Source organism: Pezoporus wallicus, unplaced genomic scaffold (genome assembly GCF_028554395.1).
Source record: "Pezoporus wallicus isolate ANWC-B61680 ecotype Strahan unplaced genomic scaffold, APGP_CSIRO_Pwel_v1 contig_8714, whole genome shotgun sequence".
Lineage (NCBI taxonomy): Eukaryota > Metazoa > Chordata > Aves > Psittaciformes > Psittacidae > Pezoporus > Pezoporus wallicus.
In genome coordinates, this window is record NW_026635695.1 from 1,772,261 (window position 1) to 1,798,207 (window position 25,947).

The 25,947-nt window shown below is 44.1% G+C and overlaps 1 protein-coding gene and 1 long non-coding RNA gene across 2 annotated transcripts; both read right to left on the reverse strand.

The window, feature by feature from the left end:
* Positions 1–684: 684 nt before the first annotated feature.
* LOC130592794 (uncharacterized) lies at positions 685–3,845 on the reverse strand. The gene is made up of 4 exons (XR_008970661.1): positions 3,582–3,845; positions 1,745–2,483; positions 1,069–1,140; positions 685–942 (listed from the first exon to the last, which is right to left on the reverse strand). It is a non-coding gene; the product is annotated as an uncharacterized LOC130592794 (long non-coding RNA).
* Positions 3,846–3,915: 70 nt separating this feature from the next.
* Positions 3,916–6,709, reverse strand: LOC130592791 (26S proteasome non-ATPase regulatory subunit 6-like). Its single transcript, XM_057397369.1, is given in 5 exon segments — positions 3,916–3,929; positions 4,851–5,123; positions 5,625–5,830; positions 6,570–6,661; positions 6,663–6,709. Coding segments are annotated over 4 exon segments (531 nt in total). The 3' UTR covers positions 3,916–3,929; positions 4,851–4,937.
* Positions 6,710–25,947: the final 19,238 nt, after the last annotated feature.

A 25,947-nucleotide genomic window follows, 5' to 3' on the forward strand; every position in this document is an offset into this window, starting at 1 on the left:
CAAACAGAACTAAGTCACAGACATTTTTGGGAATAGAAAAGAAACCTCAAGCCAAGCCAGGTGGGGAACAGCTGCTGCTGTAGGCTCTGGCCCAGCCAGAGCCCACATGTCATCAGGATGGCAGCAGCCTGCTTGAGACCTTTATTCCTCAGCAGCTGTGGAGAAAGACATGTACCCCCCACCCCATCAGCATCTGATCAGTTGTGTCAAACTGCAATGGGATCTTCTACTGTTCCTACCATCAATTTGACATCTAACAGAGGAAGGAATTACAAGTGTAATGCTTTGCTAATGTGCTGACTTTGTTTTCAACAGCTAGCAAGTGTAATCTTCAGGGAGAGGCTACTTCAGGTAAAGGTGTTCCCAAAGTTACAGTCCTGACAGGTTTTGTGGTTATATTACAGCTTCACCACAGCCACTTGTATCCTTACTCCTTCTCCAATCCTCCCCTAACAGGAGTTTGTCCTGCCAAAAGTGCACAATCTCAACTAAACTTTTTGGCTACTTTACTATTATACAGCTGATCCTTTTCACCTTGCATTAAAACACCGAAGTCTTCAAAAAGCAAGCACGGAACCACCACTAGTTCTCCCTGCTCACAGATCTTTGACCACTGTATACACAGTGAGGTCAAGAAACAAAGTGTATTACAGGAGATCATCATACATTTAATAACTGAACCAGGATGCTGTTTTACAGAATGAAGTGGAAAGTGAAAACACTACCTCTCTTGCTAGTCATGTTTTTTTTTAACCTACAGTATAGCAAGTTATACAATATATTTATAGGTTACTTCCAAAACGTTTTAAACATCTAAAGTCTGCATTCCCTTGCATTAAAAAAAATTATATATTAATTACTCTGGAAAGTTTCTGAACTCTGTTTAGCAGCAAATCTCCTTTCTTGATGGTTTCTTGGTACTGCCAATTCTTGCTATCAGGCCTAGGAATTGTGAGGGAGAAAAAAAGAGAAGTGAGAACATATTTTACACAAAGCCACTTACACTTCTGTAATAAGTGTCACTGACTGTCCAGAATTCAACTGGGCTGTCAGGAACTGTCAGCATACCTGTTAGTTTCTACAATCTCATTGTCTATTTTGCAGTGTAATTGCCCTGCTGCAATGAATCTTGAAAGCTCCCTAGGTAAAGAAAAGAAAAAGAAAAAGCAAGTTGGTTAAAAAGAAAAGAAACAGCAAGTTGGTTAAATGATGTTTCAGCAAGGACTTGCAGACCCAGCAGCACTGAACCTGCTGTTACAGACCAGCAGTGTCAACACACTGTGTTTCTCAAGCAACAGCCTATATATCTTCATAAGTTATCTTCTTCCTCCTCATCTTACTAAAGTTTGGACATTACATACAAGAATTCTAGTGATCTGAACACAAAACATCTTAGTACCACCTTCTCAAAACAAAGGGTCATAGTTGAGGAGGTGAAATTTATCGCTTAGCTTATCAGCTACTCTTCAAGAGCAAAGGTAGCAGCAGTGCAGTGTGCCTACTTGTAATCTATCCTGAGGTAAGTATCTTCAATCCATTCAATCAGCTCCTTAGGAAAGCCTCTGAACAGTTCCCTACTTTGTAGTAGCTCCAAATATGCTGCTTGTTTTAATTACTGTTTTGCTTAATCAGCTGGTGGTCTACAGCACATTACTGACGGTAGAAGAAAAAATTCCTGTGATCAACAGTAAGACAAGTTACAGCTTGGGAAGCATAAGGACTAGTATGACTTTAACACATTTACCTTTGTATTGAAGGTATTTGGTTTCTCTTGAAACACCTATTAATTAATTTCTGAGTATTTCAAGCAGTATTCACATTTCTTTAACACTTTGTTTCTGTGAAACTTCTCTATGAAGGAATGACTCTAGTGAAGGCATTTGAATCAAAGTTTCCTGTATACAGAGTAAAAGTCAATTTTGCACTTCCCTTCAGTTCTCATCCTGATCTAAATCTGTTGGTTTTACACTAGAAAAGAATTGCAAGTTGAGACTGCAGAGTATGTTTGAAATGAAAAACATCAGATCCAGTCTATGTACTTGAAAGCTAGTAGTAGATAAGGAGACATGTAGGGTACGTAAAATGCATGGATCCCCAAAGTTATGAGTTAAGTTTTGGCACAGACTGCACTAAAATTATTTTCTTCACTGAAACATAAGGTTTGCTTAATTTTAGCCAAGCTCTTACACAGAAACGTAACTCGGCATGGTTAGAATCAAAGCAGAAAAAAGGTTTTATTCATAATCGGATCATTATAAATAATTCCAAGATGTAAAATGAGATCTTTATGAACTTAAAAAGCCAAATAACTTACTGATCTATGAATTCTACACTGACTCAAAATGCTTCTGCCATGTAGCCTAATGTCAGTGACCGGCAGGACTCTAGGAGCTGGCTGTAGGCATGAATTCTCATTTCCCGTAGGTAGTATCGATTGTGAGGTGCAAAGAGCCAATCCTTTTTCATCTCTTGCTCTAAAACAGCTGAAAAGAATAAGAGTCAGTAATCTCTAAGAACTGGAAATTATCAGTTACTTAGATAAACCACGGAACACCAGTTAATAAGTAACCAGTGTGGACAAACTATATTGTGTTCTTGCGTACTTCAGGTGTTCTACACCAAAGAGAAGTAAGTTTGTATAACCTGTATCAGTCCTAGAATAAGAAGCAATGATAACATGCAGACAGTGTTGTGGCAAAGCTAGTGAGACCCTCTGTCAGCATAGAGGAGACCACCTCGCTAAAGACAAGTGCTGGGCCCTGCTGTTATGTGCTGGGAAACAAGCAGTACTTGGTATGTAACTACCTGAAGAAACATTGGTCCCCAAAGCTGTGTAAGGAAATGAGATTCACTTTCTTGTACTACCTCTTAAATTAATTATAAGGATTTCCAGGCAGTAACTTTTACTCCCACCAGTTTTAGTTCACAGATAGTGGTAAGTCCAACAGTAGAAAAATGTTGCCCTTGGCTCTCAGTTTCATCAGTCTTCCATAAAATGAAGGGTTCTTTTTTGCTCTGAGAACTGAGCACTCTGAGAACTGGCAGGAATGAGAGTTTTCTGAAAAGCTTTCCTTCAGTGTCACTCTTTTACATACAAACCAGAGCCAAAAGCCAAAGGTAAGATCCATGAAAACAACCTTCTTTGTAATTTTTTACAGGTTGAGATTTCAGGGGCTTTAGTCTACAAGTCCTAGAACTTCTTTCAAAGATAAAAACATCCAAAGCTTTCCCATCTGTTCCTGCTCTTCAGGTCAGTGCTGCACAGCCATTTTCAAAATGCTTTTACACCTAATCAGATGTGACCTTTCAGAAGGCTCACTGTACCTGAAAGTCTTCTTTGCTTGTTTGAGAAATCAAAAACAGCAGCAGATTTTAGGTCACTGTGCAATAATCTCTCTTCTTTCCTGTGTAAAGTAGTTCTAGTTCTAGACTATAGATACACAACTGAAAGTTGTGTCTGAATGTGAAACTAGGAACTGAAGCATCCGAACTAGTGTTGTAGGCCAAAACAGAGACTTACCTAATGACTGGAAAAAGGCTGAATAGCGGCATTCGTAGAGAGAAAAGAGATACTGCCGTACAGCTGGCAAACTGTGTAATGCTTCCAGAATCTGCTCCTTCAATAACCTGAAAGCAAACAAACGTGTTTAAATACCATCACTTTCAGCCCAGAGACAAACAGATAAACTGTGTTGTCACCTGCTTTCCTTACCTTCTCCCTGAAGTCAGGCCTGTCTAATGCGATCATGCTGACATAGACAGTGTATGTCACAAACGTTTTGTAATCCATCACTTCATAGGATGTAAACGTTGAAACTGTGTTAAGGAAGAGCTCGGCTGCTTGCTTCAAATCTCGAATAGCTACACACTAAAGGCCCTGGTACACTTTGAGGTGGTTTCTTGTGCCCCAGTCTTCTTCTTCTATTAGACTGAAAAAAGAATAAAAAGCAGTATTTACTTATGTAAATGCATTTTGTAAAGTACAGTAAACCAACTGCTATCACGTGATCAGAGAAGGAATAACTTGTTTTCTGTTACAGCTTGCTGACAGTCCAGGAGGCTTTGTGAGAGGGGGAGGAAAGTGGCTTCCTTAGGACAGGACAGATGCTTTTGCACGGTGTAAGCTTCAGCTGAAAGGAAAAGTTTACAGCCCCCTAAGTTGTGCCAACAGTCTTCTGAGATGTGCAGGTAAATACTGCTGTCAGCCTTGGCTGTGGCAATGTATTTCCCTGCCCTTGCTGCTCAAATCACAGCTGTCCAACCAGCAGCATAGAAAATACCTGAAAGTTAATATGGTTTTAAGAACCATACTAACACAAAACTGATGTGGCTGTGAGCAGGGGCACAGGCAGAGACAAATTCTTGTTGCTGTGAGAAGACAATATAAAAAGTCATAGCCCAAGAAACGTGGTTAACTGGGAAGACCCCCTGTCCCCTCTGCCTTAGTGTCTCATGGCACCAGCAGAGACCGGCAACAGCAGCTTGCTACAGGAACTGCTGAAATTCCAAACCTGGAAACACAGGGACACAGAAGCTAGCAGTGGAAATGCAGGAGGAACGACTGCAGCATGCTGACACTGGGCTCCTGCTTCCAGAGGTAAAACTGGCACTTCACAGAGCCAGCTCCACTGGCAGCAGCTGCATTCAGCTGGCAATTGTACAAGCTAATCACACTCAAAATTGTCTTCTAAGAACAGAGAAGTGGGAGCAGAGGGTGAGCTACAAATTCAAATCAAATCAGTCGCTAGAAAACAGATGACACAAAATATTAACCTTTCTTTTCTCTTCCCTCTCATAAAAAAAAAAAACAGGTATAGGAAGTGTTCTGCTACAAGGTACCACCCCCCCACACCCCCCCCGTGGCTGTCTCACAACCAGCCTTAGCCATTTCTTGACAGCAAGGTGTTTACCTTCCATTGCTTTTGTTCCACTTCATCTCAAAGTGCTTTAGTGCACTCAAATGACTGAATTGATGCCTTTTTTGCCTTCTCAATGTTCCATGTGATGAGGTTGTTATCCATGTAAAACAAGCCAATCCTTAGGAGATAGAACATGATATCCAGACGATGTCCCAGTGCCACGGTTTTGTCATAGGTCTTGTGGAAGGCAGTGAGAGCTCCCTCCTAACAAGACAGCATTTTCTACTGTAAGAATGTTAAAAGCACCTAGAATACTCCCAAAATGTCTGTTGTAAGTTCCTGTGTTGTCTTCTGCTGATAGTCCTCATGTTGTTAGTTACCCATAGAACTCTAACATTGAATAATCTTAAAGAATCAGTTTAAGTCAGGTTAAAAGAGGTGATTCTAATATAACTTTTAAATCTCTATGAAAACCAACTCTGTACCTTGATTTCAAGTTTTACTATGTAAACACCTTAGAAAAGTCTACAAGACCACAAGGAAAAAAAAACATCTGCAAATGGAAAATGGCTTTCTTACAAGGGCTACTTAGTTTTTTCCCTGAATTTCAGTAACAAGCTCCCCTATTCCCACTGTTCCCACCATGTTTGAGTTGTGCCCTAGAGGAAACACACTGTAAGTCACTCGGTGCTCAACGTGCCTAGCTAAAAGGATTACAATGCAGTGTTTTTCATATGAGTCCATAAAGCCTCTGCATGCACCAACCTTGTCCCCAGTCCTGCACAAGTACTCAGCTTTGGCCATCATTGCATCTCGGATCTCACTCTCCCCCAAGATCTTTTCTGCATCTTCTAATTTGTTGTCCAGACATTTCAACTCTTCCTCGTTGGCTTTCTTCATTTTGTTCTGCAGCTCCATGTCCATCTGCCGCTCCAGAGACTTGCAGAGTGCTTCATAATACAGAGCCATGTCTGAAAGAAAAGCAGGAAGGCTTCTACTGCTGACTGCTGCAACAAGCGTTTTTCTAGAGCACAGCACTGGAGGACATTAGGGCTGATCCTCAATGCCAGCTAACTCCTTTACGATCAGGTAACTATTAAATCCAGATGTGGAACAGCCAATGTTTCCGCACTGTCACACTTCTTTTCTGACCCTTTTCAATCACTGCTCCCGTTTGCACTTCGTAACATCATAGAATGGTTTGGGTTGGAAGGGACCTTCAAAACTCATCCAGTGCAACCCCCTGCAATGTGCAAGGGCACCTTCAACGAGCTCAGGTTGCTCAGAACCGCACCCAGCCTGGCCTTGAATCAGGCATGGTGCATCCACCACCTCCCTGGGCAACCTGTGCCAGTGTTCTGCCACCCTCACTGTAAAGAATGCCTTCTCCACATCCAGCCTTAATCTCCCCTCTTTTCGTTTAAACCCATCACCCCACGTCCTATCACAACAAGCCCTTCTTGGACTTTTCCCATCTTTCTCATAGGCCCCTTTTAAGCACTCCACTCAGATCAGTGCCGCACAGTACTCAACCCGTGCCTTTTAACACCACCACCCCCCCCCCCCCCAACAGCGGGGGACGGGGGACAGGGCACACACACACACACACACACACACCGCCTACCCCGAGCACTCAGACCGGCTGCTGCCCCAGACAGACACGCAGGGGACGGAAGGGGCACACAGGAGGTTAATGGGGCCCGCACTCACTGTGGAGCCGCACGGCCGCCATCAGCTCGTCCCGCGCGGCGGGGCCGGGCGAACGGGGCCGGAGGCTGAGGAGGAAGCGGAGCTGGGCGATAGTCGAGGGTCTTGGGCAGCCCTTCTTCCTCCAGGTTCTCCAGCGGCATGGCTACGGGACGGGACGGGACGGCACCGGGACAGCTGAGGCCCAGGCGGACTCCGGCCGAGCGGCAGCGCCGGCGCTCCCCCGCACCTCAGCCGCGACGGACGGAAATCGGCGGCGCGCTTCCGCCGCGCAGCGCCCCCTGGTGTCGCGGAGGCCGGGAGGAAAGGCGCGCACGGGCGGTGGGGTGGCCCCGGGGCTGCGCAGGGAGCGCGCTGTGAGGACGCGCAGGAAACGCGCAGGGGAGTGACCGCGGGCACGCAGTGGCGGCTGCAGGCATTGAAGGTGACCGGTTGAAGCGGTCGCGAACGCCCGATGCGGGAGACGCTGGGTCCTGTTCGCTGGTGGATGCTGTGCGCGCAGGGTCGGTGGGTGAAGCCTAACGAGGGACCTCGGCTTTTGCTGGGGAAAACAGCGAGGCGGCAGGTCCAAGGCCTCGAAGTTGTAAAAAAGAGGTGGGGTGTGTCACCAAATGTGGCTCAAAATGCAGGAAGCAAATAAAAGGGGCTTTAAAACCCCCGTGTTTTGGTTATATTTCATCCAATTGGGACACACACACACACACACACACACACACACACACACCCCATCACACCCGACTCCTGGCCCACATTCCCATGTACTTTTCACCCAGCTTTTCTTAACGTTTTCCCATCTTTTCATTAAATACCTTTATGTTTGTGTTTCCAGACCTCACACAGCACACACTGCTGGTACCGGGGTATGGAGCATGTCTCTGGCCAGTGCCCAGCCAAGGCAGGTGAGTGGCAGTGAGGTCTCGTGGCCCCATGTGTCCCCCCCACCCCATGAGCCCACTAGGGGCTGCCTGCACGCTGGTTGTGCCAGATGCTGTAGGTGGAATATCTGCATGCAGCATGGATGCGTCTTCATGAATTTGCATGTGAGGAGTTTTCCTGGGCAGTGCTGGGGCAGTGGGGCTCCTGCAGAGGGGAATTTTGGGTGCCCAGGGTTATCCTGTGGGATGCAGCATCCCACCCAGCCTGACTGGACCACATTTCCTTGCCCAGCTGGGCTCCTCCAGACACTTTTTGGTTTTAAATAATGTCTATTGCTGGGTTTTAAACACAAGGCTTTTTGTTAGTGCCTCTATTTTGGGGTTGTTTTTTTGGTCTGGGTCATGGGATAAACCATTCCCTTGACTGTTTTGGTGCAGTATATTCCTAAGATTGGCTTCTTTGTGTTGGGTGTGAATAATTCTGAAAAAGTCTGTGTGAAAAAGTCTGCTGGAAGGAACTGTTGTCTGCTGCATTTTTCAAAAGTGCCAATATCTGATATGTTGATTCTGATATTTTCTTCATAGAACCATAGAATGGTTTGAGCTGGAAAGGACTTTAGGATCATCCAGTTCCAACCCCCCTGCCATGGGCAGGGACACCTCAATCTAGATCATGTCACCCAAGGCTCTGTCCAACCTGGCGTTGAACACCACCAGGGATGGAGCATTTACCACTTCTTTGGGCAACCTGCTCCAGTGCCTCACCACCCTCACAGTAAAGAACTTCTTCCTTATATCTAACCTGAACTTCCCCTGTTTAAGTTTAAATCCATCACCCCTTGTCCTATCACTACAGTCCCTGACGAAGAGTCCCTCTCCAGCATCCTTGTAGTCCCTTTCAGATACTGGAAGGCTGCTATGAGGTCTCCACGCAGCCTTCTCTTCTCCAGGCTGAACAGCCCCAACTTCCTCAGCCTATCTTCATACACTTAAGTCATTGGCTTGTACTTCTAATGTTTTAGAATAAAATACAGGAGAATCAGTGCTTTAAGTTGAGCAGCTCCTTTATTTCTTTAAAACCAGGGTTTTTTTGGTCTTCATTTCTTATTTTTTGAGTTGCAATCACTTTTGCATTGATTGCATGATAAGGAATTGCTTCGATGTTTTCCAGAAAACTGCACAGAGATCTTCTGCAGCAGCATTTATGTTACTTGCCTGTTGGCCTTTACATTTGCTCAGAGACCTATTGATTAGGGGGTTTATGACAGACACTTTCAGGCCTCTTGCATCTTTTTCTCTTGAATCTTGTCCTCAGCTCTATTTCTTGGGCAGTGTGCTCCAGAGCTGGGATGTGCTGCTTATCCTTCTACATTCACAACTATTACAGCTCTGGCCATTCTTACTGTGCATAGAAATACCCACATCTTGTCAACATCGCTGTGTTCATTGCAATTCATTGTGGCAGTAAAAGCCGCAGTTTCATTATGTACTTTGGCAGAAAAAGTGTTTTATTCCCTGTTTCTGAATTTGCCACTTTTTAATTGGACCCAAACTAAGTTGCTCTGTGGGAGAAAAGGGAGCTGAGTTTTCATTTTCCTGGGTTCAGTTTATGCTAAAAGGTTGAGGTTTGTTTTGTAATGAAACACTAATTAATAAACCCCATCCATCCCTTATTGTATCTAAATATTGGCCCACATTTTCATATTTATGTATATATAAGCAATAACTGGGAGCAAGGGAGCTGCCTACACAGACGTGATGTTCACTGCTAAACGTGAAAGATTCAGAAAGAACATTTATATGTCAAACATATGAAGAAATAAAGCTTTGTGTTGAACATCATTCTCACGTGGCCTTACAGCATTCAAATGGTCCAAATCAATGAATATTCATATTCATTGATTATGAATATCCCCAGAAAATGGACTTCAAATGGTAGTTTCCTTCCCTGCAAGATGCAGCAGGGCTGCAAGGAGCCTGGTGGTGGCTCCTGGTAACAATAAATGATGCTCTTGCTGGAAGAGAAACAGCATGGGTATGCTGCAGGTTGTTTAAATGGCATAATGCACCCTGGTTATCCAGCTGAAAGCAGGAACCAGCTCCGTATGCACCTCCTCAGGACTTCTCTATGGCTCTGCACCCACAAAACACTAATCCTGTCTGCATTCCTGCTCACACCAACCCCAGCAGTGGCTTTGATAGCATTCAGGGAGGTCACCTCTACCCGATGGTGATTTTGGCACAGAAACTCCATAGCTGGAAAACACATTTTGCCATATCTCCTGCTTCCCCAGAGTAAGGCGGCTTTCCATACCCCTGTGGGAGGTTACTCCTTGTTTCCTGAGCAGCCCTTCTGCCTTAGGGCCGTACCCGAGCCGCCCGATGTCCCTCCCTCCAGCGAGGCTGGTGAGGCGCAGCGTGTCCTGCAGCGGAGCTGCCACAAGGTGGCAGTGTTTCAGAGCAAGAACTGCCCCGCGTCTCTAATTCCGGGAGCTCGCTTTGATGGGCTTGTATTTGTTCTCCCCTAGCGTGCAAAGCGAAGCCCCGCTATCGCTAAATGCCACCCGAAAGCTTTGGGAGCCACCAGCCAGGGACCCTGCTGCCACTGCTCCATCCACTCATAGAGCCCCTCTGAGTATGAGGGCTCTTCTCTCGCAGCTCTCAAAGGGAAAAGCACACATAAAATCATAGATAGTTAGGGTTGCCAGCAACAGGTCACAGAAGTGCTCTGCTTCACTCTCCAAGGAGATCTGGTGGCACTACCTGATTTTCTACGGCTTCAAAGGCATGGAGGACCCTGGCTCTGGGAGCAGCCTCTGCAGGTAGATCAGGATTCACAGCAAGGCCTGGGACTGGACCTGGGTATTGCTGAATGGCTTTAATTCCCATCATGGTAGGAGTGAAGTGTCCTGGGAGCTGGTTGGTATGTCCATAGAATCATACATAGAATCCCAGACTTGTTTGGGTTGGAAGGAATCTTAAAGTTCGTCCCATTCCAACCCCCTGCCACAGGCAAGGACACCTGCCACTAGAGCAGGCTGCTCCAAGCCCGTATCCAACCTGGCCTTGGACACTGCCAGAGATGGGGCAGCCACAGCTTCTCTGGGCACCCTGTGCCAGCACCTCAGCACCCTCACAGGGAAGAGCTGAGATGAGCCTAAAAGCTCATCTCAATCTCCCCTCCATCAGGTTAAAGCCATTCCCCCTTGCCCTGTCCCTACAGGCTCTTGTCCAAAGCCCCTCTCCAGGTTTCTTGTCGCTCCTTTAAGCACTGGAAGCTGCTCAAAGGTCTCCCCAAAGCTTTCACATCTCCAGGCTGAAGAAGCCCATGCTGTATCAAAGAGCTCTTTTTGCACAGCCACCACACCATGAGCTACAGCCTCAACTCAGTAACATCAGTTACACTTTCTTACCTCGCTATGATCCTCAGACATCTTCAAGGACAACGGGTTTGTTTTGTTTTCAGGGCTGTTAAACTTTGGAAAAGATGACACTTGAATCAAGTCTGGCTTCATCCTTCAGTAGTGGAAATGTTGACAGCAATGCTCACAGCTGCACTGTATAAACCTACAGGTGTTTGCTGTTGATTTCTTCCGAATAAGCTCCCAGAAGTTACCTGGGTTTGTAAGTGATTACTGTTGGCAAGATACGGCTCTTTTCTCTGGAAGTGTGGCTCTCAGGAATTACAGTCTGTGTTAGCAAGGAGTGAAAGGCACAAGCTCAAGCTCTCTGCCAGTGCAGATCCACTAATGTCTAATATAACATTAGACAACCCCTGGCACCAGTGTAAGGACAGTTAGAAAATGCCCTTAAGAACTGGATTTATGCACTTCTTCACCTCCTTAATGCTGTTTTGTCACCCTTTTCATATTGCTAATTGCATCTGATCAGCCAGGTATATGTTTCACAGCAATTCCTGTCTCCTATTTATCTGCTTATTTTCAAATCAATAAATCTTTCCCTCCTAGACATCAGGATGTGTTGAAGGACAACATCTCGCATAGCTCCCAGATTATGTCTTTTACAGCATTAAAGTCTGTTAATCAGGGTGTTCCAACAAACAGCCATTTTAGGGGGAGTTTATTCCCCTGGAATGAAACCGCAATTGTAATTAGAGATCTGAAAAGCTATTCATATGTTAGAGCCATGAGAAATCAAACTGACAGGAGGGGATGGGATGCGATGGGATGGGATGTGGGGGAGCCTTTTCCTTCTCCCTGTACCTGGGTGCAGCGGAGGATGATGGCACGCTGCTGCCTGAGACTGCATCTTTTTGGACTGCAGAGGACCCACTGTATTTGGTGCCAGGACAACACATACGAAGAGACAGCTCAGGGGTGAAATGGCTGTAATGAGGAGTGGGAGAGAGCACTGCCAGCACGGGGAAGTGAAATCTTGCATGGAGCCTGTTCTATCATCAAGCCAAGAGATTCCAAAATGCTGTTTGTGGAGATGTGTAAATATACACACACACAAGTGATTTATGCTTGAAGCTTGTGTTTTAGGTGCTGTGTTCAATCCGCCTGTTTTTAATGCAGACTGGTGGACGGTCTGTACCAAGTGGTAATCTGAAAGGCTGAATTTCAAAGTGAGGTCTATTTACTGAATCTTTTCCCCTAGAGTTCCTTTCAGAACATTGGTACTCTACATCAGCTCACTGATGTATCTGTTTCATGCACAGCAGCAGCACCCTGGACATAACTGGTGTTTCCCATGACAAGCAGTGTCAATATTGTCACAGACTGGTGCTGGTTCCCCGCTGGTTCCCCTTGGTTCCCCGCATGGAGCACTAATATTGGTGCCCCATTCAGGCTGACGTGATGGTTTCTGGGGGGTACCATCCACAGGGTAAGGACTGCTGCTTTTTAAGGTATCCTATTGCATGTAGAAACCCACAAATCTTTATTAAGATCTGTCAGCTCCAGCTGTGTGTCTGTATCTGCCTTTATCTTTTAGGTAATTTGTGCTGTACACATTCACGGCAATTGCTTTTATTGTATGTGGCTCCTTCTGCTGGGCACTTCTGTGTTGACTATGATTACTACCACATCAACTCAAAATGCTCCTGTACTGTATAATTATCTGCTTTGCTACAACGCCTCTCACTGGTAATTACACAACTTCAGCCCTTTTACTAAATTTCAAAGACTTTAAGAAGTGCCGATTGCTCCTGCCCAGTCTCTGTCCAAACTGGCAGAGTTTTACATGCCTAAAATTATATTTTTTAACCTTGTAACAGCTCTGCTGTAATCGGGATATTGATTACAGTACCTATATGTTCAAGTAAACAATTTGTTTGGAATTCACTGGGGATTACATGTGCTGGTAGCAAAAAGCTTATTTAACTCCTCAGGCTGTTGGCTGCTTGATGTGATAGTTGTTAATTTACTGAGATTATGAAATGGAGAACAGGGATTTGGAAATCTTTCAGTCCTCTGGGGACTTACTCCATTTTCCTCCTCGTCAGCTCGGCCTTTTCAGCCTTCCCTGCAGCACCTTCGTGACTTCTGTCCTTTGATGATTTTTTTAAGCCTGTGTTTCTAAGGCTATAGTCTCATACAGTTATGCTCTTTGCCCATCTATATTTCTGTGCTGTAATGCACTTGAACTCCTTGGTCAATATGAACCAGATTTGGTAGCTGTTATTAGCTCTCAATAATGTCCAATTCCTTGAAGTTATTGTTTGAGGTAGGGCAAATCCAAACTGGGAAGGCTCAGCTGTTCTGGCTAACCCACATTGTCCTGCCCTTCATTGCAGTACCCTGTGCTAACAATGCCTGTAGTTTAGCTGGTGTTCAGGGAGCATCACAGGGTGCATGGAGGGACAGGATATATACAGGCATGAGGCACATGGGAAGGAAGGGCCATAGTGGGGATAGGGTGAGGAGAATGGGTACAGGATGCATGAGAAAGCCACCTTCTCACAGAGCAACAGCTGCCACTGTAATTACAAATATTGATGTATTTTCCACAGCTTCTTTTCAAACACAAACACATTTATTTATTTTACACTCTTTACAACAATAAGTCATTTTCACATCAGGCAAAGAAAAGCACTGGGCTCAGAAGTGTTCTACAACTTCTGAGTTCTCACAGCAAGCAAGGCACACGTTTACTCATCAAGGGAGGCTGTGTGTGATGCAAATACCACTGCAAGGGTTTAGTATCATGTTGTCTTTTAAAATCAACACATTGGTGGTAAGGGTGGAGTCTGAACGTACTGCTAAGTTCTAAAACATAGGGGAATTTAGCTCTGGCATCACAGTATATTTTCCTGTACTTAAACAGCATCTACCAAATGGCCACTGGCTTGAATGTCAATTTAACTGAAGCAGATGCTCGTTTTGTTCTCCTGAGTGCACTATGAGTCCCAGAGTGAGTGGGATTTGAGGGTACATGCTGCCAGCCCTGTGCTGTACTGCCCTGGTACCTATTGCTTTACTTTGGGTGAAAATCGCTGGATTATTACTTTAGGGAGTTTTATGCCATGTTTAATGAGTGTGCAGAAAATTCACACCACCTGGAACTGAGAGTCCATCTGTGTGTTCCTCCTTCCTGATGGAAGCTGCTTTGCAATTGCAGAGGTGCCTGCGTGACTTTGGGAAGCAGAGAACTCAGATGCCCAAGTACCTTCAGTATCTCTCTTCCTGTTATCAGAAAGACTAACCCTGCTTTCCCAGAATAGGAATATCCTTCATTGAGCAGAGGTGAAGAAAACTCTCCAGATGATTTACATCATGTCTTGAGACCAAACCTTCAAAGTCAGAGAGAAGGGCCTTAAGCAAGGAAAGCGTGGTTTAGCTCTAAATGCTAGTGTTACTAGCAGTATTACGACAATGTGGGTAACTATTGGTTGTATATTTGATCTTCTTCAGCTGTGATTTGACATTATCAAGTAAAAAACACCTGTGCAATTAGTTCCTTTTTGTGTCCTTCTGTCTTGTAACTGCTCAGAAAGAAACCTGCGCCTCCATGGTGTTTCAGGAATATCTAGTTAGTGCCCTGTAATGCTCCAGCTGGCTGCAGCACCCATCCTTAGCTGCTGTGGCAGGTATCTGCGCTTGCAACTGGGGCTGCATTTACCTCTCTTTTTGTAGCTGATTAAAATTGCCTCTTAAATGGTGTTATTTAGTCTCAATTTCCACTATCCTTTCACCTCTCCCTTGACCTTCCCATCCTCATCTCTTGCTTTATGGACCTTTCTTTTCCCCTTGTTCTCCTTTGGTAAATGAGATGGTTCTGCCGCTGTTGCCTCCTTTTGGTGTGTGGTTTGAGTTTTGATCATTATATTTTATGTGGTGCAGATGTGACCAGCTTCTAAAATCCACTCCCCACAACTCACATGAACCTGATGCAATGCTGGAACATCCCTAAAGTACTTGCCCTTGAACCAACCTGCTTTTGTCTTGCTGCTGAGACACACTGCTTGGGAGTTAATAGCACACAGGCACCATCTGCTGTCACAGGATTATTCCCATTTATTCACTGCTTGCTCCAATGTGGCATAAAAAATGGAGTGGGATTATCCTCTCCCCAGCCAGCAATGTGTGCTAGTGAATGATATAACATATTCTGCTGCTTCTTGCATTTTCCAGCTAATATTTTTCCTTGTTACAACTCAGTCCTTTCCTCTCCAAGTGCTTAAATTGCCCTTTAATGTTTTCCAAGGGTGACCTGCATGACAGTACCTTCACATCAGTGTTAACACTGAATCCTGCCCTACTGCTCCCAGCGCTGTCCCATGGAGGTTGTCCCTGCTGCTCTGCTTTCTAGGCTGGCACCCCTGCTCCTGCCCCTGCACTTGCAGCTCACATGCATCAGCCCACCGGCTGGAATAACCCTGGATGTGCCACCATCCATCTGGCATGGGGAGGCGCTCCTCATAGCAAAGAAAAGGCACTTTGTGAATCGTGGTTTGCTGCTCTCCTGAGCAGAGACAAAGGTTCCCCAGTTTGTGGCCATCACTACTTGCTGATAATTGCAGGGTACCTCCCAGTTGGTTCAAGGTTGTACCCTGCCTTCCCCCCATTGGGGCTTTCTGCACACATGCTGAGCTCCCTGTTTTGTGCATGTTCAGATTATTCCAGCTCTCTGGCATCCATCCATTCTGCTGCTGGGTGGCTGGATCTCGCCCTCACTATATTCTGGTCATAACCATCCTCAGTCAGATGCCGTTTAAACCCTGGTCCAACTCATCAAACAACTTGCTTTCCTTCTCAAGGCCTTGGACTTTGGTCAAGTTAACCTCTCTGAAACTCACTCATCTTCAGTTTGGTGCAGGAAGTGTTGGTTTTGTGCTGGCTTCTTTTTTTTTATCAATAGTGTGTATATATATACATATACACTACATAGTTATATATAGAATCATAGAATAGTTAGAGTTGGAAAGGACCTGAAAATTATATATATATAACTATATATGCCCACCGTACTGTATATCTGTAATTACACACACATGCATGAGTTAATCTATCTATACATACGTAGGTATGTATATAATAAGGCTTGCAAGTGTCTTACTTGCATTCATTTTCCCCTCCAAGCTTTTTTTCTCCTGGATTTTTTGCTGAGCCATAATTTTCTGGTTTGCCCCATTTTGCCCTTTAAAATCTATTTTCCAAGATCACCTAAATTACCATACTGTTTATTCAGTTGACTTTTGATGTCTAGAACCTTTGCAAAAAAACATTCCTGGAGCAGCTACTTTCAGCTACCTTTTTCATACCTACTTGTGTTTTGTGCTACTTTACTTGTAGTTTTCATGACAATTATCCCCAATTAACCTTGCTCTTGGTTGCTGGTTTACAAAGCTGCCCCTGCTCTTGCTCATCTGAAAATATGACTGCAGAAGTTTATATACAGTTCAATTTCTAATTCTCCTATCCCTATCTCCTCTATGTCCCACTAGCACTATACAGGTGCTGCAGCCTACCGTAATATATATTGCATTCTCCACAGTGACATGGGAATGATTTAGAGGGCAAAGCCTTGAAAGAAGCAGCATGTTCCAGCTAGTGGAAGAGGATACATCACCCATGGAACAACTTGTACAAAGGATAATCTTTACCTGGCGCAAAGTGAATCAAACCACTGCCCAGCAGGGATTCCCAACACGGAGTGGAATCAGGTCTGGTACCTGGAAGAACAAAAGGAAGGTGAAACGACCACTGTGTGTGGGGATGGTTTGTGCTGACCTTGAGGCTTGACTGGCTCCTGCCCCACTGTAACCCAGCACCAGCCTCTGCCCAGCCACATCCTCCATCCTCCCTCCTGGACACATTGCTCTTACTGCAAAAGTTGCCTAAACATGGAAAACTGCATTTTGAGCCATATATTGGCTATTTCAATGTGTTACCATTTTTAGCATCTTCTTGGTATTTTCTTGTTGCTTATCCCCCCTTTTCCTTTTTTTGCCACCTCTACTGACTCACAGCCATTCCTGAAGTGCCAAACAGCAATCCTTTGATACATTATCCTTATATATTTCCTTATGATCCTTATCTATTCAGTCTGTAACTCTGAGCTTCTGTGTGATCTACTCTCAATCCTGCCGTTCCCTCCTCACCTTTTCTGTGCATCATTTTTTCCTTTATTTGACCATTTCCTTCCATTTTTCCAAGTGCTGCCTCCTTCCCTTCTTACCTACTCACGTCCTTCCCTCTCGCCACCCCAGCTTCCTCTCCTGAATCCACTGAAGTGTAATCTAAACCATATTGCATGAAAATGGAAGCCCAGAGAAATATTTGCTCTGGTTCTTGCTAGCACCTCGCGATGCCAGTGAGCTCTGAGGCAGTGGATTCTCAGCCCTGCAGTAAAATAAGCTTTTCCCGTAAGTTGAAAATCTGAGTCTTTCTCAGCAAACTCCAGTCAAAATGATTGTCAGCTCCAGAAGTGCCTTTTGACTGAATTCAAAGGAACGCATTCGGAGCGGATCTTTTCATTTTGACTGTGATAAAACTAATTACAATTACCAGTCTGTTACTGAAACAGAAACCATTCAGAATGCCACAATATTTGAAGTTAGATTTTAAGGAACAAACATCCCAGATCAGAGGAAAAAAGGTTTCAAAGTGATCATCTTCTTAAACAGTCTTAATTGCTTGCAAGATAAATGGGAACAAAGAATTAGGAAAAAGAAAGAGGCTTGCAGATAATCCATATGGAGAATGTGATCTGCTATGACAAATGCGGTGGGATTCAGTACCGAATTGTCCCACCAACCTGCCTGCCCAAATGCCACCACTGACTTGGCTTGTGATATGCAAGGGGGACCAAGAGGTCCTATTTCAGGAGGTTATGAGATCTGCTGGTAACCAAAAGGAGCTCTACAAAGCTCCTTAAGTTTTTTACTCATCCTTGTAGTAGCTCTCGCTCATCTCATCCATAGTCAGATGAAATGCGGGGTGAATTGCAGCCACTCTGGGTGAATCACTCTGCCTTGTGAGAGCAAATTATCCCAGTTCTGGGAAAACCTTTGGGAGCTTGCCAGCAGTGTGTGGCCCTCTTTGGGTAGAGAGGGAGATCTTGGTCATATGTGAGACTGAGCTGCTCTGTGCAGCTTTTTCCAGTTAGCTCAAAAACTCCATTTATCCCTCTGGAAGGCTTTTTATTCTGGAAATAAGTTATTTTTAGGTAAATGACTGATCAGAGCCTTGACTTATTCCACTGTCTGCTGGAGTTGATCTCCATGGGTGCGCTTTGGTAGTCTTATCCTTGCAGTTATGTATTGCTCACCATCAGGTCCAGCCCAGCCACAGTGGGTTTGGGGTGACATTCCTTATCCGACTGTCTCACCAGGACCTGGAAACACATCGTTGTGGGTAGCTTCATCAGCAAGAGGTTAACCTCACTTTCCTGAGGGTTACTAGTGTTTGGTGCTCTATCTCCATGCTCTGCTCCCAGTCCGTGTATCCAATCCCAACACCTTGGGACACACCTTGTTAAGAGCTGCATTTCCGTAACACCATGTACTCAGGGCTGTACTCAGTGGCCCTTTGTGCTGAGAGGCCCATTTGGGCTCCTTTTCCTGGGTGGTGGGATGGGCTTGCCATGGTACCACATGGATGTGGATTTGGGAGCAGTCACGGCTGGCTTTGGCTCAAGCTATGGTGTTTATAGCCAGCTGTGGTTTTGGCAACATTGTTCCTGCTCCAGCTTTTCTCTGGACACGTGGTTCGGGTACAACAGTTCCCTGCGGCACAGGGGTCGCTGCTGATGGTTTCCCCATGATCTCTTCCCAGTGATGATGGGGCCGCTCGGTGGCCCACTTCTGTCATGGAATGGTATTTCATTCCAGGTTAGCACAATGAGAATGTGCTGGACACTGGAAAGAGATGTCTTGAGCACACAAAGCAGCTTACAAGCCTGAGAAGAGAGGAGGGAGCTTTTCATTTGGCAGCATGATGTGCATAACGAGCTCTTGCTTTTAATAAGCCCACAAAGCTTTCTCAAAAGCCAAGGATTTTTTCTCAATCCTGAACACATGAGGTAATTTCATAATGAATGTGTGTTATGTCCAACTTCCAGAAAGCCTTTCATGTGAAAATAACCCAGCAAAGGATTTTCAGGATGCTGAAGTGAACTGAGTGGAAGTAATCATGGAACAAAATGTTGTGATATTTGCTCTGTGCTCAGAGGTTGTGTGGCATCTTGTATTGTCTGAAACAGCACCAGATAATAATCATATGTGCAGATCTCTCAGACTGGGGGAACAGGGAGAGGAGCCAATCCTTGTGTCTCCATAGAGCTGGAAGAAATCTCGGATATTTGTCTGTGGAACAGATGGAGATTTCACAGACATGAATCTAATTAAGCTTATTCCTCGCCACAAACACTTCAAGCCCTATTTCTGAGATCTGAATGTCTTTCCAAAATGAAGCCATAGGAATACCGCTTTCATGCAGTGTGCTTTTTTTTCTTGCCTTTTTTTTTTCATTCTGGGCAAAATTAATACAGTTATAGGCTCAGAGCAGTATTTGCTGGAGTCAATAATACTGATTGATAGTTGGCTATCAGCAGAATGTCATGCATTAATAATAGCTGAATTTAATCCACAAGTCCAAGAGGGCTCCTGGTGGGTACTGGAATCATCCAAGCTGGGATGACATTTGACATGCCTGGTGCTCTCTGCCCAGTGATGGGTGTCCTCCCCACCATGGGTACCAGAGCCTGTCCCTGCCTCCTGCACTGCTATGTGTTTGTAGGTGCTCAGGTTAGGGCCAAAACTGAAATATTTAGCTTTTTTTTTCCTCTCTTCTCACCACATCCCAAGCTTTAAATTAGAGCAGTAATTTCCTTGGTAGAGAAAAGGGCTTAATACAGCAAGGGGCTTCACTGGAGCCTTTTTGTTCTGCCTGGGATGTGGAGCAGTGCAAACCTGGCTCCAGCAGCATGTCCCTGCTCCCTCTGGCACTTGGCATCCTGAGCCCCCTCTCAGCTGTTTTCATGGCACACATCCCTTCTGCATGTCTCTGCCATCCCACAACCACTGAGACCACAGCCCCACCACAGCTCTACAATGCACTAACTTCATCTTGTAGCCACTTGGTTTAAAATCCATGATTTCTTGATTGTGTAAGTTCTGTAGCTCCATGTTCACATGAGTTGTGGCATACCTGAAGACAGACAATTGAAAGCTCAGGTTAGCTACTTAGTTAATAACTGACTGTTAACACCCTAACCAGAAGCTTGAAAGGTCTTTGGTAGTCTTGCTTTTTATAGTCCCTTAAGCCCACAGCAGTGGTCTCCGACAGGCATTGTTAATGCTCCTAAAGACACTGATTTCAACATAAAGGTCTCAAAGCCAGCTCTCTCTCACAGACCACAGAAATCCAGCTACTGATTTGACCCAGTAACCCAGTTTACCTAGACCAGGATCTGCTCCCATGCACCAATTTACCCGAGAGTCAGAAAGACAAGCAAGAATGATGACCTATTTTGAGACATTTGCTTTCTGCAGCAGTCTTCATGCCATAAAAGCCTTCTGTTTACACATACTCAAAGCAGTCCTTTTTCAACATCCCACACTTACCATACACAGAAGGAAGGTCCTTTCCTGCTCCCTCCCCATTTGCTTGCCAGTAAGCAAATGTCTGAACCCAGTAACTAAAGTGCAAAGCCTCAAGTCTTCCCTCTGAAGTTGGAGCTGGTGTTCCAGTTACTATCCTGTCCAAATCTGCTTCCATAAACCACTGGAAATAGAAAACATACTGATGAAAACCTTTGAATTCTGTAATATTGTTTAAAGCTTTGAAAGAGTTAGGCTGCCAGAATTAAGATTCTCAGCAGCAGTTTAGAATGTATATTCGAATTAGTATTGGTATGTAATTTTGGTAGAAATTGAGAGATACTGTTTCCTGAAGAGCCTTCTTTGGCAGCCTGTTTGAAGCATGCTGTGTATCCCATCACACCACAATCCAGCACAGTTACATCACCCAAGTTAAAGTAGAGGTTGAACAAAAAAACCCACTACCATTTCCACCAGCGACTGAATTCTGGGGGTAATATGAGGAAGGGAAGAACTGGGGTAGTTAAAAGGATTGGAAGAAGTCTGATTCGTGAGTCCGCATCTAAAAGGAAGCCAGTATCTCACCAGGAAGCATTCAGTGCCACATTCCTCTATCACACCCAGCATATCAGAAATGCCACCTTCATTTTCTCCTCAGTGTCTGATGCACATTTCCACTCTTAAGGGTCAGCAAGTGTTTGGTGGGTACACACATCTGCCTGTATTCAAGACTGTCACCCTCAGCAGCGTTCAATAGAGACCTTATCAGGATAAGAAGTTTCTGAGACTATGATCATCTCATTCCAAAGCAATGTCAAAACCAGGGCAGATGAATCACATTCTCACCTACAAAGGAACCTACAGAGCTTCCAATGTCTACCACATGCAGCTTCCAGAATTTGGCAAGTCAAGTGTAATCCTAAATTCCAGTCATATTAATGTAGTCAAGTTTAGTTAGCATGGACAGCAGCAAAGTTCAATAACTTGTCAACTTCATGACTAAAGCTACAAAAACATTCCATCCAAGTATCTTCCAAGCAGTCATATGCACACCAGTCACGAAACAGCACTCTGAGCAGAACTAAGAGCTCTAGGATACTTTACATACAAGAACAGAACACGATCCCAGGAAATCCACTAGAAAGTCTCTATTGCAACAGTATGCCATGGGGAGATGTTAGCAGCTGAGGAGGTCAGCAGAAGCTTTCCTCATTGTATGCACAAGTCATTGTGCAAGCTGAGGACACTCTTCCAGCTTGTTTTTTCTCTTGTTTGTAGTATGAATAACAGGTTTGCATATCCTAATTTGAGCTGCATTGTTATTCAGAGCTGTTTTAAGACATTTCTCTAAGCAACTCCTGACAGCATCACTTTTTAGATCAGCACCAAGTGCAAGCCACCTACAAAACAACCAGCCAGCTTGATCTACTAGATGTTGTAGTAACTGCACGGAAACAGGTTTCCTTAACTAACATTTCACATACAGAAAATCTGTACTTGAAAGCCTTTACAAACAGTTTCTATCAATAAGTCTTTACTATTATTCTAAACCTGTACATGCACTGCTAACATCCCTGCCCAGGAGAGCAGTTACTTTTATGGAATCCTATTTGATTAGATTTCTATACTCAGTGTTCTTTCAAGGACTGGATATCTGATCTCTGTTCTACCTGATCTGCCTTGGACCTGGGAGTAGACAGGAGAAGCAAATATGAACATTCACACTTTCAGGGCGGTCTAAAGCTCAGACCTACAAGATTCCATAGAGTGATCTTGGCCTAACCAGCACTGACAGATATCTACACTGAAAACTGAAGCACAGAGCAGATGCAACATGGCAATAGCAAAGGCCTGCATATGAAGTGTTACCCAGATTCTGCTCCAATATGCTGGGACAAAAAGCAGACAGTGTGAGTGTCAAGAGCCTCCTGCCCTCTTCCTCACCGAAGCCACCTGCTCTTCTTTCTCCAGGCATCTAAGTTTGTTCTAGTATTTAGTTAGTTCATACTTTCGGAACAGCAGCCACCTTTCAGTTCAGTTCTGCTTCATCAGAACCCAGTCTCTACACTGGAAACAAAATGCTGTACTTCAGATCAAAACAGAGGTCATATTAAACATATTAGCGGAATAAAGTTTAGCAGAATGCTTATCTGAGGGAAACAAGTTTTACCTACAAAGTTCACTTATTTTCAAATTGTTTAGAACTAGGCCTTTGGGGGAACTAAAAAACCCCCAAACCTACCACCAAAACCAAAACTCAACAACTTGTACCAACCACAAAAAGGACTGAGCAATACTGTCTTAGTTGAATATGCACAGACTATTCCAAGTCTGTGATTTTTCTTTAAATGCAAGAAAGAGCTACAGAAGAGTCAAGGCAGAATCAGTTATAATCACAACATGTGGTTTTATTTGAAGACTATTCACTACTTCATTTAGCCAAGATTAGTTTCTCAAACCAAAGTAGTTTATAACAAAGCAACAGATCCTTACAGTTTATAGTTCTGGAGCAGATAACTCTTCACACTGAAGTTGGAATCACTACCAATCACACAAGGCAAGACATTTCAGTGGGATTTGTTTAACATTTCCATCTCAAATAAAGATGTTAATGAAGCAGGAATTCCTCTAATGAAAGTATTTTCTCAGTAAGTATTAATTTTGCTCTTTATGTCACAGGATCTCTAGCAGCATTCTCCCATTCCACTATTCTCTAACAGAACAAAAAAAAAAATCACTTTACTGTCAGCTATGTCCATACTTTGGTGTAAATTACACTGCCTTGTTTGGAGGAGCAGAGAAGGAAAGAATTACTAATTTATGATAAGCTTGGCTCCTTCCCTGAAATATTAGTAAACCGACCTAGCCAGAGCCAACTGGCTGTGACTATAGCTGCCCCATCACAGAGTAAGCTTATAAAGAAGGCTGATACTGCTTCATCCTGTTAAAACAGCTGGTTGAGTCATCAAGGTCCTCCATTCTGAGGATTAGCTAAACCTCACTTCCCAAAACTGCCAGCATCCCTGAATTTTAGCTCTCATGACTGCTGTCATAAATACTCTTCTTTGAAGAGGGACAGTTCAGCTTATTTCTGCAAGAGGAACATTCACAAAGCTATTAAGTGCAGCTAGTAAAGTTTGCCACAAGTCATCTCCATTACCTTATTTGCAGTGCAACAGAAATTCAGGCTGCTGGTACTGCTCTGACTCTACACTACAGCAAAGCATGTGGTTTAGCCTGATACTATCTATAGTCAGCATGAGCAAGGAGCTTTGATGATTCTGTCAACACATACTCACAAGAAACAGAATTATTTAATCTGCTGTAATGGGGCCCTACACTGCAAGAGTGTGAAGGTGAGTGGTACACACATGCTGTATCGAAGCATCCCAAAAAGCATCAGAGCAACAAAGATTGTTATCTAAAAATACGATGAGTCCTTTAAAAAAGCAGGGTGGTTACAGCATTTTTAAGCGATAGTGAAGTCAAGTTAGACATGGCCAGGACCTTGGAGTCTTAACTATAGAGGATAATACAGAATATTACTGCCATACAGATCTCTCCAAGGAAGCTTAACAGACAGACTAGCATCTCCTTAATACTTCAGATCAGTGCCACTCAACTGATCATCCTGTAGACAAACCTAGTGTAAGCCACCAAATAACCAGCACTCCAATGTAACAAAGGCTTCTCTCACAACCAGCCGCCCAAGCTGCATCTCAGCTTTGATCTGGAAAGTGATCTTAATTCCCTAATTCCCTCAGAATTTTCACTACTCGAATATTTCAAAAGCAAATCCTGTGTAATTGCCAGAAACTCGACCCACTCGAGATTACATTGCAAGACATTTTCCACACAAATAAAAACCACTGAGCTGTCACATTAAGTATTTAATAGTTTTCTAACTTGTTAATTTCACTTTTAATTAGACATTTACAGCTTGAAATAGGAGCTTTGTCCACTCTAAATTGAAATAATGCCACATTTCTCCTGTTTTAGAGCAGTATTAGTGCAGGGTATTCTGCACTAAGTTTGAGAATATTTACAACATATTGCAAATGGAGCCAACAAGGGCATGGCTATTCCCCTGGTTTCAGTGGTCCATGTTTACATTAAAGAGCACTTGCACTTCTGGTTCCACTGCATGCATCCTCCCTGCACGATTTTGCTGGTTGAACCAGACAAGTCTGCCTACTCAAACAAGTCTCTGTATCAGCAAGGATTTGGCAGAAAGATGAAATAAAAGCACTCAGAAATGGCTCAGTCTGCAACACCCTTGGGCTTGACAGCTCTGGAGAATGGAAGAGAAGCTTTACACTCTCAGTTGTCTCCTGCCTCTTTTTAAAGAGCATGAAGTTTTGGGACAGTATAGAGAACACAGACTGCCCTCCTCCACCTCCCCTGGGGGGTGAACTCTGCCAACCTAGTGCTATACTGATCTGCACACTTGCTGTTGGTTTTGGTTTTTGGCGTGTTTTGGTTTTTTTTTGGGGGGGGTGAGGGGTGTGGCCGTCAGAGGCACTTCACTCTTCTAGTTTTTCCTGCACCTTACCCTTAAAAAAAAAATGGGACAGGTCCTGACTTCACGTTACTACCAAGGCACAACAAAGTGCCTCTGGCCTTAAAAAAAAAAACACAACAAAACAGTCCTGACTTCACATTACTACCAAGGTACAACAAAGTGCCTTTGGCCTTAAAAAAAACCACAAACATAACAAAACAAATGACATCTGTAAGAACAAGCACATACACTGAATTTTAAGACATTTCCAAAAGCTGCTTGAGCTTACAATTAAGTTAATTTGAGAAGGAATAGCCATTTAGCTTTACAGATATACATAGAAAAGAACCTCCCTTCAGCTCCAGCTACTCAGACTAGTACTCTAACTGGCTTTTGGTAGTCAGAGATCCCCAGTCACCACTTTCTTTAAACACTTAAACAAAACCTACCCAAAGGTCGGACTGGCATGATTTGAACTGTTCTTGCACCTAAATGGGGGCAAGCAAGAGTCAATACAGGAACAGCTACTATAGTGATTTCCTGGTGATACAGCTCATTTGTTTCATTAGCAAAGGCACTGGGAAGCTTAGTATTTGGGGGGTTGGGAGGGAGAACAACAACCCACATCTAACCTGAAGTTATATTTTGTGACTGACATTGAATATCCCTTCTCTTAGAGCATTATAAGCATCCACAACATGCCACTTAAGATGACAAGCGTGTGTATATATGGTGCTGTGATACTATTTACCTGCTCAAGTTACAATACAAGACAGCTTGCTCAAGAGAAAAACAGAAGTCCGTCTTCATATGCTTATTGAAGCAACCTGGGATTATGTTGTAGAGTTCTGTCTCACTGACAACCAAGAACTGCCAGTTAACCTTTAGCAAAGTCTTCTCATTAAAGCGCTATGTGCCATAACACTTATTTTCCCCATAATGTCTTTATCGAGAAACAAAGCTTATGGGAGACAGAACAGATATTCATTCTGAGACCTA